The following is a 25019-nucleotide window of genomic DNA, read 5'->3' as shown; positions in this document are numbered from 1 at the left end:
TCCGTGACTCATCGTTATCGAAAATCGGAAAAGGATGTGGCAGAGAGAGCTCTAGCACTTACTTAAAACAGAAAAAAATAGAATATTATTACAAAACGACATGTCAACGTAACGTGTCAACGTAATGTAAATCGAAAGATTTTTTGAAGATAAAATATTTTTGATAAAATGGAGTAAAATATAACTTATTTTATTTATTATTGGTTAATTATTATAGCGAGAGATTGAATCGTACGTTTATTTCCGCAAAAATTTAGTTTTGTTCCACAGATTTTAAAATCAGAACCGTGTTATTTATAATTAATTCTATAATATAAAGCATATAAAAATTTATAAGATTATATATTTCGGGATATTTAAAATATTTATATTTCCGGAAAGAAAGAGAATATTCGTGAATTGAACAAGATAAATTTTTAAGAGTTCTTTTTCTATATATAAAAGTGGATCAATGAAAATATATTCGCAGTGGATAAATGTCGATGTTCCATATTATCCGACAAGGACGCATTCACGCGGCCTCACGGACGTCGACGACGGTCGGAAAAATCGTCTCAGGGCCAGTGGGCGCGTAATAAATTCAACGGGGCCGCGTATGTGCCCCGCGGCCTAATGTACACACTGGTTTGCAATGAGAGTTCGAGCTCATTCGTACTCACAAGCGTTGCGGAGAAGAGGGATCCGTACTATGCGTGGAGAGAGGGTCAGGCAGGCAGGCGCGACGTGTGAGGTTTTTCACGCGGTTCACCTGGACGACTCCGGCCGAGGTTTAAGTGGGTGTCCAAGAGATAAGCGGCCACGACTGGCATAACAGCTCGATAAACTCTTATGTTTATTGGATCGCCTTGGCTCCTTTTCCCCTCTCTCACTGTCTCGTTCCTTCCCGATTCTTTGTCCGGCACTTTCCTCTCTTTTTCTCTTTCTCTCCGGCTCTCTCTTTCCATCTCTCAGCACCTTCTTCTGTCCCTTTCAATCTTTTCGTCTATCACCAAACCTTCCTCTTCTCCGGTTCGTGGCTCTGCCACAGTTCTTTCCTCACCCCTCATTCGTCTCCTCTTCGTATCCTACCGTTTTTCCACTCGACTCTTTACTTCGGTTGTTAACCCCGAATTAGTGACTTCGTGGACATGAAAGATTCCCAAGCCGCGGCTTTTAATAAGACGGCTGTCTGTACATCGCCAATTGACGCTGTACGTGGCGCGCATCCATCTAGATGATATTGTTCTGTTGATAAGCAAATAAGAATGTGACGTTTCGCGGTTCTAATTTGCTGCAGAAAGTATATACTTGACGATACTTAACATATTTCGCGTACAAAGTGCTCAAGAACATCTGAGAATACTTACAGACGGTATCAGTTAACGCTTGACAGGATTTCATGATTCAATAAAAATTTCTTTCATAGAACATTTCTATAAAATTACACGATAGCATCACCATGTGAAATATATGAAAAGCAACTGGCCGTATTATGTTCATGGCATATCATCGAGATGCCACCAAGTAACTTATCAAAGCAACAGTTATCCAAGCAAATATATTCAAATTTATTCAAATGAATAAGTCGTGTGGTAAAATTTGACTTAAATGTGGTAGATTAAAAAAGATTATTCACGGTAAATATTTCATCATTATTATCCTATAGCATTAGCACGGTGCAACCGAAAATTTGCGAAACACATATCCTTGAGGATACATTGCCAGGCGGTACGCTATCCGAATCGATAGAACATATACCGGTTTCTTTCCTCTCACGAATCGACTTTAAATATGTTTATCCGCATGTTTTATACTTCTCCCGCAATAATGCAATTCGCATTTTTCACGTATTCGTTTTTGCAATTTTGCAGTCGTGTGTCGGTTTATATTGGCGCATCGATTCCCGGCCTATGCTGCATAAAAGTTTAAGCGCGTTTGAACGTGCGCGTGCATATAATAACGACGAATCCTTAAGGAACCAGCTTCAAATAAATTCCGAAAGTGCAACCGGTTCCCACTTTCTATGGTCGATCCGTTCTTTATCGGTTATAGCCGAAACTCCGTCGGCCGAAATTCGGCTTCCAGAGTGCCAAAAAAAAAACCAAAGAGCCTTATCTTAGGCTATGGTTTCTTTCTTATAATACTGCGACTACAATTTCCTTGTAAACCTTTGTCAATACTGACCGGTTTTATCCGTTTATCGCATTAAACAAAACGTCGAACAATATTCATAATGCATAAGTCTTCTAATAAAATGAAATATTTGCGCTAAATGTTAACGAGAAAACAATTTTTAAAAAATAATATTTGTTAAGTATGTCGTAGAAAATTTTACTCATAAACAATTTGTCAAGAAATTTCCATAAGTATTAGCTACACTAGATTACAAAAAAATTTGCAATTATAAATCGAGAAAATTTAATGCTCCCCTATCCTATGTTTTCGTCGAAAAAAGCGACGAGTCCCCCTGAATCTCACGCTGGATCCTCGCTCATGCATCTTCCGTCAAGTTTCGACAGATTTTCCCTTGTCGTCTCTCGCGTTTGGCGAGGAAAATGAGGGAGAAGGGCATCATCGCTTAAGCCTCTCAATCGACTCGGCCGTCGACAGCGACACGCGGCAAGGAAGAAAAAAAAAGAAACGAGGGAAACGCCCCTAAGAGCGAGATCTCGTCGAGTTTGACAAACGACAAGACGAATAACGGCGCGGCGCGTCTGGTTCTAGAGCACGCAAGTCGGTACGTAGAAGCGGAAACTGAGAGAAGAGGAAATCTCTCTGCTCTCCTCCCCCGCATCGACCTCCGAGGAAAGGCACCAACAACGACAGTCGGGGAACGGAAAAGTGAAAAATTTTCTCGAGCGGAAAAAATGATATTCAGCAGGCCATCAGCAGCGGATCCCCTCGCTCTTGCTTTCGTCGCTTCCTCATCCGCGAAGCGATTTCCTCTCTTTCTTCTTCTTCTCTCTCCCCTTTATCGCGCATAAATCAGACATGTTTCATTTGCGATCACGCACGCTTCCGCGGAGATCTTTCCGCGCGAGTCATATCCCGGCGCGCGAATCGATTCTCGTTATCTTTTATTTTCTTTTTAGCGAAAAATTGTCGCGCCCGACTGAGTCTGACTAACGTTTCGCCTCGCATGACGACTGATGGTGGAAGATGGCAGGGCGACTGCGCTTTTACTCCATCGCATTAATTTACGACACTTTCGACCGCTTTTGCCGCTCGGCCACTTAGAGCCTGTCGTCTTTCCCAAGTCCTCTGCGCATACCTACGGCCTGACGTGGTTTCGCATCCGAGATCTGAGATTGGTGTTGTCGACCAAACGCCACATAGTGCGCATAACGCCGTTTTATAAATTACAGTGATCGTAGCGTGCTAAAAAATAGATATTTCTCCTTCTTTTTCTTATTAATCATCGTGTGGTATCGCGCCTCACGTGGAAAAAAATTTAAAAGAAAGCAACAAATTTATTTATTCAATGCACTTAGAAGACTTATAAAATTGTAATTTTTTTATATCTTTGTTCTCGATTAAATGTGCTTTATCGGAGTTGATGTAAATTTGATCCAATTAATTACTTTACTCTCTATAAAGGTTCATAGTTTTAATCTAAATAGCGATAATGACATTTTTCAATCGCACTGATTGCATGTTAACGCGATTATTAATTCGCGATTATTAATTGATCGTTCCAGCGGAGGGAGGCAGAGATGAGAAATTACAAGTATTACTTTTTGATATCGTTGATCTAAATCTATTTATAAATCTCTGAATTTGTGTCTGGTCTTTACCTTATTTATTATTTTTACCATGTTTTTTATATCTACAGCGCGAAAACAGAATGAAATATTAATTTTTTATGCTTTCCTTTATTAGTAGCATACTGCAACATTTATTATTAATCGATAATCTTCTCGCTTTTTAGCACACATTAACAGTTTTAGCTTTATTTTTATAAAATTCGAAGGGTATATATTTTGTTCAGCGAGCGTCACACGAGTGTCATAACCGCAATAACCGCGTCATCTTCGTTCTCTATCCGGCACTGCCGATAAATAAATATGTCCATAAGTCTCCGATCTGCCATGCTTTGTCGCCCGGCGACATAATAAGTAATCGGGCATACGCGGCAAACTAGGAATTAGTAACGGTCAGCCGGGAGAGATGTACCTCTTCCGTTAAAGAGCGGCGAGAAGCGGCGGCGATAAAGAGATGGCAAAAATCGGAGGAAGTTGAGGTCAGACGGCCGGCCGGTCGGCCAGTCAAGCGAGTCGGTCGCGGTGCGGAACGCATACCCGTGAGGTCCCGCACGCACGTCCCACATAAGCTTTATAGTAATAACTATCTATCCATACGTAAGAGTTATTTCCAGGCTGTGATTTAAAGTTGCCGATGCATAAAGCCTCGCCGCGACTCGACCGGAATCTCTCTCCCTCTCCCTCACTCGTCCGCGTCTCATCGAGAGTAGTCCCAACGTTAGTAGCCTCGTACGCAACGCATTGCGTAGGTACGTGAAAATATGATGACGTCGAGAATGAAAAGACCATAAGGGGAGAGCGAGGATACGAGGTTGACGGGAGAGGCTGTGGTAAAGAGAAAGAACCGTGCTTTACGCGTACCCTTTGAGAAAGGCGGTTCCCCGACAGCTTCCGCGACGGCCTGCCTCTTCGCGCCGCGGCTACGTCCATCCGCCCACTTGGTGTAGGATAGGGATTTACTAATGAGAATCGCGAGAACATAACGTACCGCGGAACGCTTCGAAGAATGAGCCGTAGGTGGTAATAAAGTTCGAGGCTTCAAGGACACGCGGTGTGATTAATTGAGAAGTTACTGTCAAGTTTAACAAATCTGCATTGTATTATCCGCCTGTGATATTCTTCAGATGCTTGTACGATGAGTTTCACACAATCAATATACGATCTTTAATTTACTATACATTTCGTTTCATTAGAGATTAACCGCGCACGTGATACAAATTATCAGTTGCAATTTTGCGCGGTATTATAAATCGAGATTATTATTTTTCCTCACATTTAAAAATTCTTTTTTGAAAGAATAAGTATAATTGCCTACAATTCCACCAATCTTATAATTAAAATTGTAATTCGTAAGATTGATCAAACGAGAAATAAAAGAGTGCAGGGGATACACTCGTAGAATGAAGTCTATCGAGTTCCACCATTGAGGAAAATGAAAGCCCGTAGGCACAGTTTGTTCCTGCCACAGGAACAAATCCAAATATCACATCTTTCCTGTGGAAACGGTCGCTAAGTCACTGACGTCCTTTGCTGCCCCGGGGCGTTCTCGTTTCCACCCTCTCGAGCGTGAGACGCGCAGTGAGTGGACTTAAACCCTCCAGGCACACCGGATCCTGGACTACGGTCAGCCCTTTCTACTCCACCTTCTCAGCATGCCTAAGATCTCCTCGATGAGTCACCAGTCTAGAATGAATCACTCAGGATCTTCAAATATTAATCACCTGCTGTATCCGCGCGAGTTTTGTCAATGAATGATACATCACGGGATATCTGGAATGGTTCTTCAAAGATTATTTATATGCGCGTATATAATCTTGTTGCAATTTAAATTCAATTATATAAAAAATTATTATAAAAATATGTACATATATATGTGAAGAACGGCATGGCTGTCTGAGTGCATTCACGATTTGTAATGTAAATTGATAAATGTTCTCAACGGAAGTTGATGATTGGAGAAACTTGCTTACGATATTGTGCAGGAATAAGGAATCTCCCTTCTCAATTTTCCTTTCCCTAGAAACGTCTATCGGTTACTGAAATATTCTTTTCAAACCGAATCAATTTGTTAATCTGCTCTATCAACATCTCGCAATCGTCAATGTCACTCTGTCAACGGTGGAAGTCTCAGTCTCTTGGAACTTCGTGTCGCGATGGTGAACCGTCACGGCAATGGCGCTGAATGCCTCTAGCCATTTGAATAACAGCCAACACATAACATAACACCTCGGGAACAGCCGGCCATTGAAGAGCGGCACCATATTGTCCTACGTTACAATAGGTCACTGAGCGCACTTTGAATGACCCATGCCCAACCCATACAACTCTCTATGAGACAGAACCTTTTTTTCTCCATTCCGTACCGTTGTATTCGTTCGCTACGTCGATTTTTTTCTTTTTTGAGATTTGTCAGGGAATGTAGTCGCTGACAAAAGGAAAGTGATCCGCGAACTAGTTCGATCCTTTAAGTAATTTCTCTGTATATTTCTTATTTCTCTTGCCCTTTATATTCTTTAATTCAACAGACGACAGTCGATAAACTTTAATTTCACTTAGCTTGCTCTTAAAATAAATAAGGTTTAAAATATAATAATATGTATCTCTTAAAATAAATATGCGAAATGCTAATGTCATATTATTACGAATTGCTTGAAAAATTTTCATAAACAGAAGAATAAGAATTTTTGTGATATATTTTTTGGCATTATATATATTGAATAATACTTGAAATATATAGCAAATATAATCAATTTTTGTAGAAACGTTTTAATTAGACGATGACAAATTATGCGAGCGCGAATATTTAGATTGAACGAAACTACGAAAATACGTGGGAATTGTCAGACTCCTTCATAACGAAATGTTTACTTTGACATGTTTCTGAAACGAAACACGGTTGAAATTGTAGAGGTATATTTCCTAAACAATCCGAACGGATCTCGAAATGAATCTACAAGATGACAGACCACACACGCAATCGACGTCATGGGGCGCCGCGTCCGGCGGAATTGTTCGAGTTTTGTTGAGGGCTCGTCGGCCTCGAAGCTGCGGACGTCTCGCTTGACCCGACGAGGAACAGGTCCCGAGAGTCGTACTTAAATTCGTAGCAGTCGTAAAAATAAAGCCCGGACTCGATCCGACGAGCGGCGTGATCTCCGATCTCTTCTGATCCCGATTTTTCTTAGAAGCAGCGGCGATATCTTTCGCTAGCTAATAAAAAAAGAATGCAAACAAAGATGCGCGCGACGGGGAGTCCAAAATTCCAAGTCGAAATTTGATACGCGAAAGACGTCTATGATTTCGTTAACCAGTCTCGTTTTTAACCGATTTTCCGTTTAAAAAAATTTGTTATAAGATAATTATAAGAGCCGTGACAAATCGGAGGGGTATACGAAACTTTGATTTTGTCCAAATTTATCTTCCTTATTATTCTATATTTACAGTATAAATGAGACATTTTTATAGAAGATACTAGCGTTAGAAAAAACGAGTTAAAAAATTTGCAAGTGACAAATTTAGAATTTTAAATTAAACGTCTGTAGAATCTACGAAAACCTTATATGTGACTGCGTAAAATATTAACGAAGAGGAAACTCAAATATTTAAACTGACCTACTTTATAATATTTTTACTATTTCAGATATATGATGTACGTTTAAATATAAAATTTTCAATTGGTCTTCTTTCGATCGTCGTTCACCTTGTTTTTATCATGAAACGTATCGGCATTTTTATTTGAACCATGTAACAGAAAGTATTCTATAATAAATTTATAATAGATGTCTCGTAATTTTTTTAATTATCTACATTGTTATTTATTATATATAAGAAACGGGTCAATGCACTATACACATTTAGCTTCTCGCGCACGGCTAACATTCATTACGACGGAAATATTCTTGCGAAGTCGCCACCGCGTCCGAGAAATATCTATTTCGAGCAACGGATTACCGCCAGGTAAATCATCGTTCCATGGCAGGTCTTAGTCGTCCACTTCCCGCACGATATCGCGGATCGTAGTGTGCAATCGCGTGCGCGCTGTGCTTCTTTCCTCCCCGGTGAAGACATAGACACATTCATACAGATACCGCCTCCATCTCTCGCTATCCTATTAATTGTTCGATGCAACGTGGGCGGCGACCGCGCTGTACTAATTGCTCCGGAGGTACGACTGGAGTAATTCGTGCTGCGCGGAAGAAACTGTGAGATCCTTCTAACCGCACTACGTGGACGGCCAGACGAGAAGAGAAACGAGGAAAGCTCCGGCCGCGGCGCAGAAGAGATCAGAGAGATTGACCTTTGCCCGCTAATCGTGCGGGACACTGACAAAGTTTCGTCGGAGCGCCAGGTTTCTGATACTTCGCAGAGAGAGGCTCATCTCCTCGTTGGCGTCGTGACGCCCGTGACTGATCATACTCGTAAAAGTCTTCCTCTCTTTCGAGATAGGTGCCGCGACTATTGCAGGAAATCCGGCTCGTCCATGTACAACATTATCCAAAGGAATAGAAACGTGTCATCATCAAATTTCGTTGTCACAAATTCCGATTTGCTTGTCAGATGGAATTAGTTTCGCGAGAAGTCATTTTTTGATTGGAAATAATTATTCAAATAAATAGAATACAGGTATATATATAATTTTAGCTTAAAATTTTAGTTTAGAATAATTTTATAATACAATTTTAATTAATCTCTTTAATTATGCATTATTTATTTATTTATGGGTGTGTATTTGTGTATACTGTGTGATAATAGCGAGCTAGAATTGGATCACAATGTGTATTTGTAACATTCGGTCAAATAGTTAGCTACTTCATTCCAGAGAGTGTCTAAATTCTACGAAAAAGCCATTTGCCAACAAATGCCAAGCATTGCTGGCACATGTAACACGGAATTGATGTCTCGTGCCAGACACGCATATGCGTGATTCTAATAGACGGCACGGCAAAACGCGGCATGCACGCACATCACTTCGTCATGGAGTAATGAGCCTGAGAGACAGAGGCGAGGTAAAACTCGGTCAATTCCCATGTTGTGCCATTGTGTATCGTATTCTGCATCTCGACTCTTCGTGAAATAGTAAAGACCCTGTCGAAGTAAATTTCTTAATACACATTCAAACAAAATTGTTGCCGCAATATTACGATTCGCAAAAAATAAGATGGTGAGGGAAAATACGATTACGACTGAATCAGCTCTAAATTGCAGCAGAAAATTGAAAGTAAAATTAGGTAAATCCTGAAATTATTGCGAAGGATTGTACATAATGAACTGAATTAACGAATATATTTTCTAAGAATATATTTATAGATATAAATAGCTATTAAAAGAGAAATAAAAGTATAAAATAAAACTTTAATCGATCATATATATTAACTCTCTTCGCTTTATGCTCATGCAAATTTATTTATTCGATATACATTGAGCTATTAGATATTAATGTGCTGTTTATTGGGATTCTTTGATTTAGATATAAACATTGACGACTCTTCTCATTGAAAAGTTTCTCGGCTCATTATTCACGCTGTTTATGACCGCTTCTAAACTTTATCACTTGCAAACGTAGCTTCTAACAGTTCTTTTTCCGTGTTAACAGCCACGTCGACTCATTTTACGCTTGCGAGAGACTAGATATTATTTATATATTCAAACAGCTTCGTCGAACGGCGAGGTAAAAACAATTCGATCCCGATAACATCGCTAAATGCGGACAAATGAACGATAAAGCTTACGAGCAGCGTAAGTCGCAGAAACTTATTGCAACGTGAATGAGTTGAACGCGCGCACGTGTGTAAATCTAGAGACTTAATGAACTGCAGGTTAGTGTTTCGCGAACGCACCGTACATAGATAACATGGGACAAATCACCGCGCGTGTAGAACATGCTTGTAACGAGGTAACAGGATTGCTCGCGGAAGGGATTACTGACGCGTCTCGCCGCAGCAAACAAGCTCGGATGAATGACTAATGGCAATTGATAGCAGACAAATAATATCCGACAATGATGATGGACAATTATTTATTCTACTGGATTCGCACTGGATTCAATTCGCGTAATGTTCTTCTTCTTTTTCGATAAGAAAAAAAATCAATATCTGTCATTTTCTAATCTATCGTTCATGACCCTGCTTTAATTTGAATACCCATATAATTATTGATACGTTTTGAATGAGAAATGGCACTGTAATAAAGAAAAAAAATAACTTTTATTCCAGTATAGAATGATGTACACATAAGCCTCAATGAAACAATGAGAAATCAGATTGGAATTTCTGTTCACAAAGCAACTTGCAGAATGAACAGTAAGACGCTGAATAGAAATTCCGTAATAATAATACACGACTGTGAGAGGTTCATGTACGTTTTTCCTAAAATTCCACGTTCTCTTCTCGTGCTCGCGACCTGATGCACCTGTCGCGTATGCGAGCGCACGATTTATGCATCTCGGTCGGTGCAAGCTGTCTGAAAGATGTAATGGGAGACGAGCTGCGTGAGGAGAATACCACAATAAAGTGGCAACGAAAAAGCGCGAAGAAAAGGAGGAGGAAAAAGTGCGCACGTGCGATAAACGTGTTCGCGTCTGATAACCGAAATTTTTAAATAAACACGATGATAATTAATCGGACAATCGCGTAGTTTCTAGTGTCGCGCTAAGAAAGAGCATAATTACATAAATTAGACGTCGGAGGGAGGCCAAAAAGATACCGATGACGAGAAGGCAAGACCGATAAGAGCGAAAGAAGCGCAAACGAGAGAGGATAGGTGAGAACGAGAGAAAAAAAGAAAGAGAGAAGAGGATAAGAGGACGTTATACAACACGCGTGTCTAATTTCCCTACGAACGGCCCGATCGGCAGGCCCGCGGGCGGGCCCGGTGATTTACGCAGCCAGCATACGCGTGAGCGTGCACGCACAAGTCCGATGCTAATGCTACAAGCTGTTAAACATCTTTAATAATATTCGGCGACGAAGGTAGCGTATTCGCCGTGAACGATCGCGAGGTGAGGCGAGGCGAGACGCGATCTATCGTCGCGAGGTGATCGCGGGGATTCTCATTAGTGATTCTCCTACAGGTGTAACTCTCTCTCTATTCCCCCTTTTCAATACTCGTGTGCGATTTCTCATCGCGCGACGCGAGTCGGATATATAAATATAAAATGTCAGATATTTCTACGATGTACCGAGAGAGCGAAACAGCTGATTTACCGTAATAAGCTCGCGCGACTAGTAATACGCGGATGTAGGTTGCCGTTGAGAGAAAATAAGTCGGTTTTTATGCATGTGTAATGTTCGAGCAAACCTTAGATGCACTGTATGCTAACGATGCTTTATCGTGAGAAAAATCGCAATAATAATATTATAATAGCGGATGCATGTGTATTCTTCACATTGTACGTGTATCTGTGTTATATTTGCTTGTTATTTATATTAAATATAAGAGAAATGTTCAATATATACATTTTGTCATATACATGATATATAATAATGTTAAATTGCGTTAGTTTGAATTAGAAAATTCTGATTTATGACGCTGATACGAGAAGCGACAAAGTAATTTTTTACGCGCGCAAAAAATCTTGCAAGTATTTATAGATATCATTAAATTTTTTTCATACAATCACACTTATATTATGTGCACCGACGCGCTGTTGACACATGTCATTGGTCACTCGATCGCGCCACTCAAAAACACACCGGTTTTCAAGTTTCGTTTCGTTTTGATTTCGTTGGTCGCATACTAATTAGCCGGCCGCTAATTTACTCGCGCCAGTAAATCATGCAAGCATATGAGTTACTCGCGCCGATAAATTCCTACTTACGACACGCTGGACATTCGAGTCGAGTTCGGCTCGCGTGGAAGTTGTGGTTTTTGTCATTAGTTTTAACTAAAATTTATCGACCCTAATAATCACCGCCGCGCAAATCATTACTTTCAATCCGCGCCGACTGGGAATTTTTGTTTTAATCGAAATTTATTCTCTTGTATTTACATCGGGAGACATTAATTTAGCGTAGGCGCACGTGACTGGAAACTAGATGCAAGGTAGATAAACAGCGCTAAAGACAAACTGTCTTTGCGTAAAGTTCACATAAATCATAGTTTTCATATTTTCGAGAAGAAACACTGTACGAAAATAGAAGAAAATTGAAGAATACAATCTTAAAATGTTTATTTTTGCGAGAATATTTAAATCATTCTATCTTTTTCCTCACGAATTATAAAAAAATATATATTAAGGAATTTATGTAATAAATTATTATATCAAATATAACGTATATATATAGAAAAAATATATTTGTTTTAAACGCGAAGGTAATCTTGAAACGATAGTGATTGTATCTGCAAATTTTCTTAAGTAAAACAAGCTACTATTGAGGCCATGTTCTTTAATGAAATGCTTCTCACACTTGCACCCTTTTCTTCACGCATCGTGTAACTTCTGAAGTAAAAGTGCGACTCACTGCATTATGCAAATTAGTAGTTACGTATCCTCGAACTAATCGGAGTTAAAGATCCACGGGTGGGGCGTCGAAAAGCGCTCGAGTCGAAGCACCCGTTAATCAAAATCGCTCTTATCGCATTTGTTTAATAACCCATCTCGAATGCATCACTGGATGGGTATCGTTTTCGAATGGTAGCGCATCCTCTCAATTTGCTCCATTCGGTCTCTCTCGAATCAACAAAATATTCGAGATGCATACTTTGCGATGAGCTTAATCGTAGCCGTAGCCGTAAGCGATAGTATAATTCATGAAGGGCTACAAACTCCTCGCCGTGTCGTATAATTAGAGCGCATGCACGGTTATCGCGACCGGCAACCATCGTGTGTGTAGAGTATAGATTTGAATCGATTTGAATGACGTTTTATTTTGCGTTCAGGATTAACTGAATCTCAGATCAATCGATCGTTCGCGCAGGTGGGCGACAAAGGAGACGGGAGTTCACTGGGCAGATACGAGAATCGCATACAAAGTCACCACCACACGGCGGGCACCATTCGACGTTCATTAGCCTAATCGCCTTCATTACACGAAATTAATATGCAAATACGCGGATGCGCCGCGTTATTTATAACGCACCGTGGAATAGGTATAATAGCCCGATGCCGACGGCGTACCTAGCGCACGATATGTCATCCAATTAATTATCCACCGCGCAATTTCTGGCTCATGCTCGGCGGAGTTAACGGTGTCTTAACGAGAGCTCCACCTTGCCCCTTTCCCGCCTCTCATTCTCACTATCTTGGTCGCAGTTGCATGGAAGCGAACGGACTCGGATAAGAGAGATCAGACACGAAAATTTTGGTCACGTTCAGAAAGCGCGTGCGAAAAAATAGTAACGTCTTGAAAGTCCAGCGGAGTACTTGATATTATAGCTTTTTTGCTGCCTGAAGCAACCCCCAGAGACAGATATTAACGCCGTTGCGCAACGAGGCTAATTACAATGTACTCGTAATGATCGTTTCTGGAAGGAGTTACATAACTATTAATTAAAGTAATATATTACGTCAAGTAGAGTTTTCTCACAGTAAACACGAACATTAGTCTTAAACTTTATGTACATCGCAATAAACACGCATTAGTCCTCCAGAAATTAACATCTAGTTGCTTTTAAGGGACGCAAATTAAAAAATAAAAAAAGTACAAATGCAAATTTATTTTTGAATAAAGTATATATAATAATAGAACATATGATTCTCATTTCACACATTAAGAAAATATATTTTTATTATACCAATATATTTAAAATTCATGTTAAACCGTCTAAAAATTTTCGAAAGGAAATTCAAGCTTTGCTCCAATTTGGCGTATTCTAAATGAAGTCAGAGAATTCTAATTTCCGTAGACATTAGGCAGCGTAATGAGCTTCCGCTTTAACGAGGCCATAAGGCGAACATACGCGAGAAGTCAGACGTGTTATTGGAAGTTATACATCTGGATGTGAATCATCAGCACAGGCAAGAGGAATTTGTATTCCAAAATTGGGAGCAAATATTGAGAATTTTAAAGATGCTTCGTAGAATTTTTACCCAAAATGATTAAAAAATTTCATCGATTTTTCATATTTCTCCCACTTATTAATAATGCTAGCATAATATATATATTGAACAAAAGCTTTCGAGAGTTATCTTACGAAATATTTTTATGCAACATTTTAATTGAAATCATGACTTTAGCTACTTCATAAGATATATCGTACGATTGCGTTCAGTTATTGTTACATTCGCGTCAAATACATGTGCATATAATATATTTGAAAATGCCTATATAAATTTAATTAAAATCAAATTGGAAATTTCCATCGTATTATAACATATCCCGTGCTATAATTGATAGTCCACATGATTGGAGATACTAATTAACTATTAACTTCCACAACGCGCGTAATATAAATTAAATCAGATATTTTCATTATCATTTTAGAGAATCAATTTATTGTTGTTGATTACAAATATGTAACCTCTATATATAATCTCTGTTATGTACAATATTTAATAAAGTAACTATCATATATTATATATTATAAGTGCCTAATTACAATTCATTATTTTGGAATAAAATTAATTAATGTCGTTTTATACGCAAATTTAAAAGAAAAAGGATACGCGTCTTGTTTATAAATATACATGTATTTTTTCTCGTATAATTTGTAAAATATATCACGCTGTTTACTTTTGTTCCAAACTGAGTTACGAGCTAAGATAACTACGAATGTCCGGATCGATTTAAATTCCCGACTGTGCATCCGATAAATTAATACCTTCACATGTCCGCGAACAAGGACCCCGGCCGTGAGCGTGATAAATCGGAAAAGTCTGGAGAGGACTAGTCTTTTATCTAAATGCCTTATTAAGCGTTGCCCACGCGTACGCATTTCGACTCCTAATTTATGAAGGATACCCGGTGTTAATGCGCTTCTATATACGCCGCTTCTCGAACAGACGGTTCTAACGAATAGGTTTTATCCTGCAGTCGTGCCATAGGGGGTTATGCGGAGAGAGGGAAAGCCTATGGAGCGCGGAATAAATTATGAAAATACCGAATGTCAGAAGTGATCAAAGGCGACCGCGCCTCATTGTGCGCGTCGGCCCGACTGTTTAGCGCTCGTAAACGTAAGCAGACATCTGAAAATAAAGTAATACAGACAGACTGACACGGTAGTGAGAATGATGTCACGCCGACGCGCGGACAGAACGATAAAAAATCTTCATGACGACCGAGCGTCGTATAATGCATTTTTGATTAATTATCGACAAGCCCGTCGATTGGAATCATCGATCGAATTTTTCATACGTACACACATATACATAGAGAATTATTATGAACTAGATGCCTATTTCACAACGAATGTGATTGATGTTTTACTGTCATTGGCAATGGATGTGAAATACAAAGGCTTCATCAAAGTATTGACATATTAATTGCTGAGAAATTTAAATGATAAAATTCAGGATATAATATTAATAATTAATATTGAATCTATTTTGTTATAAAATTATATCGCATATTACACGATTGCTTTGAATTAAAAAGTAAAATGTTCAAATATTTTATTTTTTATAATTCAAAACAAATACATATACAAAATATACACACACACATATAATATAATTATTTATCTAAAAACAATCTGTTTAATTAAACAGACTTCTTATTTGATATTATTTAAACTTTTTAACTTAATAATTAATCGAGGAAACTAGATATCTGAAATATTGCAAAAATATTTAAAAGACTTCCGTTTCAAGTGTTGTAAACGATTTCCGCGATCATCTTTCCGCCGTCGAGCAGAAAATCATCCGAGTTAATAAGTGGAAAAATGAAAGAAAGGAAGTTTGCTTAAAGACATGAAACGCTCTTTAAAGGAAGCAGAAATCGCGTTAAAGCATGCGCCAGCCATACTAAGTACTCTCGTGAACGAACATAGACGGTAGATCTATTGATAATATCCCTCGCCTGTTCTCGCGTCCCGGTTATAAGGACTTGCTCATAGTTCACGGATGTTAACCAACTGGAAAATAAGGGAGACTCGCTTGGATCGTCGAAAGAAGAGGAAACGAGAGAAACGGTGCGGGCAAGCCTTGTTAGAAGATTAAGAGAGGGGAATGTGTTTCCTCCTTTTTCTATTCTTTCTCTTGTTCGAACGATCATTCAATTATTCTTTTATATCGGTCTGTGATTATTGTTTTTTTTATTTTGATTATTATTATCAATATTGAGAAATGCATGATTCGATTTCTATAAAAATTTTGCGATTTATATTTTGTAATAATTTGTCATCTTTCCGAATGACTTATATGGAGAGAAATACCTTGCAGATGTGTTAAAAATAATAAAAACGCGCTACTTAAATATTAATCAATTTTTTATACTCTTATTTTTTTATTTCAATAAATGTGATTTTCGCTATATTTTTTCTCCACGATTATTTCTCTGTTTTCAATTAATGTTATTAATTAACGATGTTGATTGCAGATGCATATATTCGATCAACTTATTAAACTCATTTTATATATAAATGCATCAAATAGAAAATAATTATTCATGTAATTTAAAATTTATATTGCAATTTAATGGTGTATTATACTTATATGACACAATTATATTTTTTATAAATATTCTCTCTGTATTTTATATTAACTATTCACCAAAATTAAAAAATTAAAATTCTTATTTCTTTTCCTCATTCATATGTAAACAGAAATATAAAATGTTGAAACAAACAAACTCAAAGTTTTTATATCTGTTAAAACCATTGCAATCATTTGCCAAATCACCTTGATATTATTATTAGAAAAGTTTATTAGAAACAACAGAAAAAATATAACATATTTTTGAAAGCTTTTGAAGATTTAATTTCACGCATGTGTATCAGCTTTGCTGATATATAATACGGGAAGTACGAAGTTCAAAATTTCAAAATACGAGCCGAGCGTGCTTGAAAAGCTAGCAATTAATGGACGTTTTACGTGGTAAGCAGGAGCTTACAATGCAGGTGTCTATGCGCTGGTGATAGGTATCTCTTGTGCACTTTTATGTACCACTACATGGTCCTAAGTATCTATCTTAGGCATCTATATATAGACATTTAGTATATGCCATCTATAGTAGTTCGTTCGAGTGTATACCGGGTGGCATTAAAAATTTCAGTATCTTCTGATGTTTTATGTAACGAATTATTTTTACCCATTTGTTTCGATAAAATATTTGAACACAGTATTTTATATATACGAACAAGTGTGTACAGTAGATATAAGCTATCGTTGCACCGATCCTGCTGCTATTTTTCTCCGTTTGAAACAGCTAACGCGATTGTACTTACATCGATCGCACCCTGTTTCGCTGTACAATTTATTATCCTTCCCTACCCGTCCGTACGATTCGCCGTAGCGATTCGAAACGGTAATTTATCTAACGTTTCGCACAATTGAGCTATCATCGCGCCCGTTATAATAAAGTACGAGGCACGATTCCGACACTCGCAAGAAATCGGAATCTCTTCGCGAGATCAGATTTGCGCTCTGCACGTGCGCGGCACGTTCGTCGAACGCATCCGACTCGTTCATCCCGACATCCGTGTACGATGTCTATTTACCGCTGGCGGATTATTTTACGGCGCTTAAAGACATGTTCTTAAGCCGCATCTCTCCGATACTGCGGAGGCTCGACCACCTGCAAAAAGGAACGCGCGCGCAATTATACTATTTCTCGACGTTTATATCCGCGGCTCGCTGCTCATTTCAACATCTTTTTGCGATTTTCTTTCCGGAACGATATCCCAATGACGGGAGAAAAGCGAGGAAAGTATCGCGTGCGTCGCGATTTTGATCGGCGAAATTGCACGTTGCGATGAATGTTTCTGATTGAAAACAAACTTTCGCGAGAGATAGATGCATGTAGCCTGCGCATTGATTGTAGAAAGTTCTCGTATAAGAGAAAACGAGACGTAAGTGGCCACCCGGTACATTTAAGAACGAGCACCAGCTGACTAGCCGCATTTTTCATTAACACGCTGTAAAGCCTCGTATGAATAGCTGAACCACAGAGAGCGATGAGTCGCGTTCACCTCGCGGCGGACGTGGCTGAGATTCTTTTACGTTAAGACGCGCACGATAGCGACTGACGCTGGTAGGGAAAGATCATTATGCTCGGGGAAATTTATCGGGACGATCTAGAGACGTTACTCGGGGAACGTTATCGTTGCATCAAATTTTTTAACGAAGTTTCAACATGACTCCAAAGTTCTAAAGTAGCCTATGTAGCTTATAATAACAAAATCTTAATGTGCTATTGGAAATTGAAAAAAAGGAGAGAGAACTGGATATTAAATTACTATATTTAATGTTAGGACATTAACATTATATAGACCAATGTAGACAAGAAATTTATAATCAGTTTTTAAATTAGTCTTGATATCTATATTAATTCTAGTGAATCAGGCAGCGTGCTTAATTCCATTTGACGCATTCTTCAAAAATTCCAACATCACCTTTATTTTATATCCTTGCTCAATCTTGCTTTTTTCTTCTTAATTTCTCTCGACTCCGAGAATCATTAGGTTTCTCACTTTTTATCCTCGACTAAAACATTAGTATCGAATCATAGCTCGACGAAAAGAGAAAGAAATATGAAAAGAAGAAGAAAACAAGATTGGCGTGCATATATTCTTGTGGGAACGCGGATGAAATTCCTAACGGAACTGTGATGTGTGCGGTAATACGAATGCCGGCATGATTGAGATGTACGTACGTGAGCTTCAACGAATCTTCGAAAATTGTGTACTTGCTCCAACTTATCATGTCTTGACAAGTTTACTTATACTTAATTATCATGTCCATTTCGATTCAACATCGATCACTAATATAACACGAGGATGATTCATGTTCATGTTAATCATCTATGTAAACAGATTTTCGAGTACACAATTTCATAAATTAAATCATAAATGATCTGTAATTTTTATCTTTTATCGTTAGTCAATTTCGTAAAAATGCTGTTGTTGTCCTTTCTCTTGCAAGTTTTACATTTTTTATTCTTTACTTAAACATAAATTCGAAAATTCATTAATCACCTCTAATCCATCGTGCTCATTCTCGTGCTTTGATTAAATACCTATGAAACTGTTCACAACTAATCTTATTCATTGTATACATTTTATCAATTAATATTTGTCTTTATATAAGATCAAAATAATTTCTAATCAGCATTCCAAAATACTCTTATACGGCTGCTTCGCATATCCAATTATACTAGATAAATCCTTTTAGATGTAAACGGAAATTTGTGTTTTTATATACACTCATATCGCGCGTGCTGCGAAATAATCATACCTCTTGAAACGTCCGTTTCAATTGGCTCGCGTCCGGTCTTCGCGTATAATTTCACATATCCGCTCGTTACGCGGCTATTTCAGTCACGACTAATCCTGCAAAAATCCGTAACGCGACGCAACGCGCCTCAAACCGATCCAATAAGCGTAGGACCCGTAAACGTCGCGCCGAGGTCCACGAGGCAAAGCTCACGGGATGATTTACGGATCGAGAGAGGGAAAGGCGAACGAACGAACCAACGAACGAATAATCGTGGTGCTGCGTCTGAAGAGGACGGCAATCCAGTAAAGAAGAAGAGGAAGAAGAATGAACGAACAGAGGCAAGAGGCCTCTCTGCATATACGACGCGCGAACGAAACGGAACGAAGGGAGCGAGGACGACGGTAAATCTTGCCGCGATTGACACGTGTGAAATGCGTCGGCCGGGCTATACCGGGGTCCTCGTGCTTTGACTCCGATCCTCGTGCACACGCGCTCAAAGACTCCGAAGAGAGAAGGCTGCCAGCTGACTCGTGTAGAGCACACGCTAAAAAGCTGCCGCAATATGCTCCGCATATTCCGCCCTATTAGAACCGTGGCACGCATAAACTTTTCTCCAATTCTAACCGAAATCGATTTGACCTCGAACGAACCCGGAAGATGAAAACGGAAAAATGGCAGGTCGTTAAAACAAGTTCCCGCAAACGGATATCATAAACTCATATCGGATCGGTCCTTGTATTATATACGCGTGCAATAAAATCAACTATATCGTACTTGGCAATATACACAAGCAATATATGAAAGAATTGATTTTTATCTAAACTCGATTTTGAATTCAAATATCGATCTAAAGTCAAAACGAAAAAACGACATCTTTGCAGTCACTAATCTCTATTAATGATGATACTATTACTTGATATATTGCGAAAAAGAATTCAAACGCGATCAAACGTATAGAGCGCTGCGCGGCAATTATTATAATAATTTTTTACTTGACAGGAACAAAGAATCATAAAAGTATATCGTAGCACTTCGTCTCTTGCCACGAAAATTTGTTACGTCTCTGTAATACACGCATATCGTTTTTTCGGTCTCGACAGTTGTATGTGAATGCATTTACATGGCAAGTCAGAGTATGCGGAAGAAGAAGTCAAATTCATGGGCTTGTCAGCATCACTTTTCAAGGCCGATTTGAGTTGCGTTTAAATATACTGTGCGCTTATATGTGTACGGTCCTTAACTTACGACCATTTGAAGAAATGGTTCCTATTCGATCTTTTAGCACGGTCATTTGTCCTGCCATAAGAAATGTCCGTGAAGCAAAGAGCCAACAATATTTTTCACCTAACAAAGAACAACGATCTTTTGAAAAATCGATAATATTATCGACTTTCCAATGTTTTTTTCTATATTGGCAAACTTGTTTTGTCCAATCCTCGACCATTATATCCTGACGCGTGTCAGGATTCCAACAGTGAGTGCAACAGCTTCACATCTTACCTTGAAAGTGACATGACAAGACTTATCCCTGCGTTGTCGGCTTTTCCGCGTCGCAAAATTTTAGAAGAGCTTCTAGAAGATGCACCATGGACGCCAGGATGAGTAGGATTGCCTGTAGGAGAAAGAGAGAAAATTAGAAAAGGATGACATACGGTGCTCGAGGAAGCGGAAGGACATGCGTCGGAGGATTTTCGTGTCCAGTTCCACGATTTTGCAGCTTCTGCATTTCGCCAAGGCTACCGTATGCGTACATGCACACGCACAATCACACATATATACAATATATGAACGTGAAAACCGTAAATGAATCTCTATTCAAGATTAACCGATGCCTGAGCTGCTCATGAAGGAATATTGATAGCGGTTTCTAACAAGCATGTTGCGGCCATCAATGGATTTCATAAAGAATTATTTCCTTATTATATTTTAATTTGAACCATCTACATTTTATATGCAAATTGAAACTGCTTCACAAGTTGTATAGTTGTATTATTTATATATAATGTCATACGTCGTATTATGACTCTTCCGTAAAAAAGTCTAATTTAATTAAAATTAACTTGAATTGTAATTAAATTTAAATTAACAAAGTCAAATCATTTTTTTATCTAATTTAGTGTAATTTAGTGTTATCTAATTTAGTGTTTTTATCTAATTTTTGTCTAATTTTTGTAATTATAAAAAATATTATACACTTATATATAATCATTTTACATATATAAATATATAATATTTTTACATTTATTTATTCATACTTATAATCATTTTTGCTATAACATATTTATGCACTCATTTTTTTAATCGAATTTTGTCATTGAAAAAGTATATAATTATTTCTAATGTGAGCAGATAATTGATAATGTATTATACATACATAAAGTTACAAGATTAGTGCTTTCAGAAAAAAAATGTTCTCTCTTTTTTTTATCATAAATATCACATTTATTTTTATATGTATTCTATCTATTTCAGTAATATGATTGCCAATATATGCAAAGTTTAATTAAATGTCTCTAAAATATGTAAATCTACAAATAAAAATACCTTCCATAAAATATCCGAAAAGAAAGATATGTGTCGAATCGACAAGAAAATCTTCGATAATTGTTACCATCATCGATTTAGGAAATAATTTAGGAAATAATAATTTAAAATCTTAATGATGCATGTACCGATTTGTTTGTCAAACGAATAGTTGTTTTATATTTTTTATTTTTATTTGTGGATCCATCAGTTTAATTAAAATGACTATCTGAATATCTTCGATCGCAGCTGAAACGCTACATCAGCTAATTATTATTTCGCAAGATCGTCATTCACGATAAACACCGAGACGCAGACGCCGCACAGAATAACCGGAACAAGATTGAAACGAATCTTTTCTTCGACCTTATTGTTTAACGTTTAAAACCGGAGGACTAACCAGCCCTTCACCCGGAACCACCATTTGACCAGCGCGGATTCGATCTCCAGTTAGTCGGCTATGGAACGACTCGAGAAGACTCGCTTGCATTATTCATAACCAATTCCCGAATCCTGAACTCAAAATGAATCAGCATCCAGGTCAACTTCTTACGCTTTCTCTTACTCCTCCTTCCTCTCCATCGCTGTCTCTTTCTGTTATCCATTCTTTTCCTTATTTTCTTTCAATTTCGTTTCTCGTTTCGTGTCCCCACTCTTCCCTTTTCTTCAATTAACGTATGTAAAATATATTACTTAATATCGTTTACGTTGAGTTTGATTTATATTAATACATATTAATATAATTGTAAAATAATAATGTGTGCCGCGAATTCTCATATACATCACATATAATAAAATTCTTTCTACTATGTTGTATGTGAGCGATCTGAAACGAATCAGTTAAGTTTATTTTTCCACTGCTGTTTCGTCGCAGTCGACATCTTCGTTATTTCTCGATTGAGATTTTATTTTCCTTTCTGAAACTCGTACGAACATTTAATTTACAAACATAATCTTGGCAATACATATCACGACTGAATACTAATATTACATATATTGTAATGAGACTATTTGCGATAATTTACATCGTAGATTATCGTAATTAAACATTAAATTAACAGACGAGAGAAGATGCAAGATACAACAAGCATAGCGAACAATATATCGAAGAATGAAGTAATGTGCAAAATTTTAACGACAGATATTCACGTTGTCCGGCGACATTAACGTGTGAATAGAAAAGATATAAAACGACGATTGGCAAGGACGACTTGATTTCTCTTGCCGTCTTCATTATTTTTATTTTAATTTTCTCCTCTCTCTCCCTCTCTGTCTTAATTTATAATAAAGGCGTAATAATACTATAAATATAAATAGACATTATAAATCGTGTTTCTCGTCAACTTAGTGTGAAAGCACATCGCAAGTGTCTTCGCTAATAAGACGATGTCCTACTTGCCAGCGTCTTTTATGGAACGTAAACGACGAATCCTCAGAATCCAAATGACAATGGCTATTTGTATCATTGTCATCTGCGGCAATAGAAATCACTATTACAACAATCAATATTCATTTCAAGCGCGCGCGATATCACATATCTTGAAATAATCAACATTTGTACACGTAATTGCGAAATATATCACAAAACTTTCTGCAAATGACTACGAAAATATAATAAAGAAAGATGTTCTTTGAAATTAAAATTATTAAGTAATATAGTAATGAATAAGTTTTTAATTATTTAATTTTAGTATACTAGGAGATTTGGAGAGAGTATGATTAAGCCTCACTTTTATTTCTCTTTGAAAGAATTTCTCTTTACGATTACACGATCCTTTCGTTGCCATTCACCAGATGCAGCCATTAGATATGTTCTACAAATATACATTTCTCTTTTGCAACCAATGCATGGTTCGGCGCGAATATAGTCGCAGCGGAGACACGAGCTGACGTTTAATACCTTTCTAGATGAATATACAGACCGAGGAAATGCGAACTTGATAAAAAACACCGACGACATAGGCACCGACGAAGTGAATGCGTAAGCTTCTAATAGTTAATAGCGTTTACTCGCCGTTTGACTACGCGAGAAGGCGGAACACTCGAGGCTCTTGGACGCAAAGTACGTCAAAGTACACCAGCTGACAGCAATCGTAAAGTACATTATATCTTTGATCTATATTCGGCCGTGGTCGCTTTTATCTTTTTTTTCTGGGTTTATTATTGGCTCTGCAGCAGGAGAAAATCTGATATGACAATTATTCCGAGGAGAAAGAGAGAAATATGCCAACTCACGACTTAATTAAGAAAATGTCAATATGATTTATTTAACTTTTTATTATTGTCTAAAATATGTTTGTTAAAATAAAAGAACGCGTAGATTTTCGAATAAGACTGAGAAAATGTTAAAAAGTTCCTTTAAACAATCCTGGAAAAATATACTAACGATAAAGGAAATTAGATTCGAGAATGACTCGAGGAACTGGAAATTTAACGAAAGATTTTAACGTAGGTCAAGGCTAAAGTCGCAAAAATTAGTACATAATTATGGAACACTCGCAATAATCTCTCGCTTTGAAAAGCATAGAATGAGTTTGTAACGGCAAGATCTAGCGGTACATCGCAAAGTCCGGCACAACTTCCTCTCTTAAAAGTATCCGCGAGTCTTTCGATGGAAACTAGCGAGCGATTCTTATAGCAGTTCTTACCGCTGCGTCATGTTTCATGCTCTTTTCCACGACGGTATTAATTCTCCAGCCATGAAATCCGCTTCGTTGATTAACTACGATGAATGATAGCATGTCTTTCTTTATAAATTTACTATTAATACTAAAGTACTTTTTTAATATTTTTTTCTCATTTAGATAATGTAATGATGCAAGAGATTGCAATTTTGCTTATTTTATTGTTTTCATTACTTTTATTATTTTTAATGCGAAATCACAATAGCGGATTTTTGAAACTTATCTAGATAAGAGATAAATATATTTCCAAAGAATAATGTTAAAATACGACGCTTCTACTCACTGCTCAAGTAACATCCCAACTAGCATTTTTTTAATTTCGACACATTCTCGTCCAGGTCAGAGTGCGCTAAAAGCGCCAGGGAGAATTGATATAATCGGTGGATCTCATGAACCTAGGAGGTCCGGAACATCCCTCGAATATGCAACATCAACAGGCGCTGTTCGTTATCTTGCCAACCGGCAGAAGTCTTAGCGCGGCAACAATCGCTACGATGGAAACTCGACACGACGACATCCACTAGTGCCAGCTTTCGGCCGCGAGTCAATTAATATACGTCCATTCAAAACGCGGCCGCGCCTTGCCTTTCCGCAAAGATACACCCGGTACATCGTGTCGGTCGTGCGGCACGGAAGCCCGGAGCTAAGTCGAGAGATGGTGAGGGTGATGGAAAGAAGCTGCGAGATGCGATAGAGAGAAGAGCGGAGAAAGAGCGAGAGAGAGAGAGAGAAACAGAGAATGATAGAGAAAGGAAAGCCTCG

At 38.0% G+C, this 25019-nt stretch overlaps 1 protein-coding gene across 1 annotated transcript in view; it reads right to left on the bottom strand.

The window, feature by feature from the left end:
- Positions 1–25019, bottom strand: part of LOC112639779 — a 77496-nt gene that overhangs the window by 3302 nt on the left and 49175 nt on the right. The window contains exon 3 of the mRNA XM_025414861.1: positions 20551–20662. Coding sequence (XP_025270646.1) covers positions 20551–20662 — 112 coding nt within the window. The remainder of the gene's footprint in view (positions 1–20550; positions 20663–25019) is intronic.

The sequence above is a fragment of the Camponotus floridanus genome, unplaced genomic scaffold, assembly GCF_003227725.1.
Source record: "Camponotus floridanus strain SB8 unplaced genomic scaffold, Cflo_v7.5 scaffold9, whole genome shotgun sequence".
In the NCBI taxonomy this organism is placed as follows: Eukaryota; Metazoa; Arthropoda; class Insecta; order Hymenoptera; family Formicidae; genus Camponotus; species Camponotus floridanus.
The sequence above is the reverse complement of the archived record's forward strand: the minus strand, read 5'-3'. Positions and strand labels throughout refer to the sequence as shown.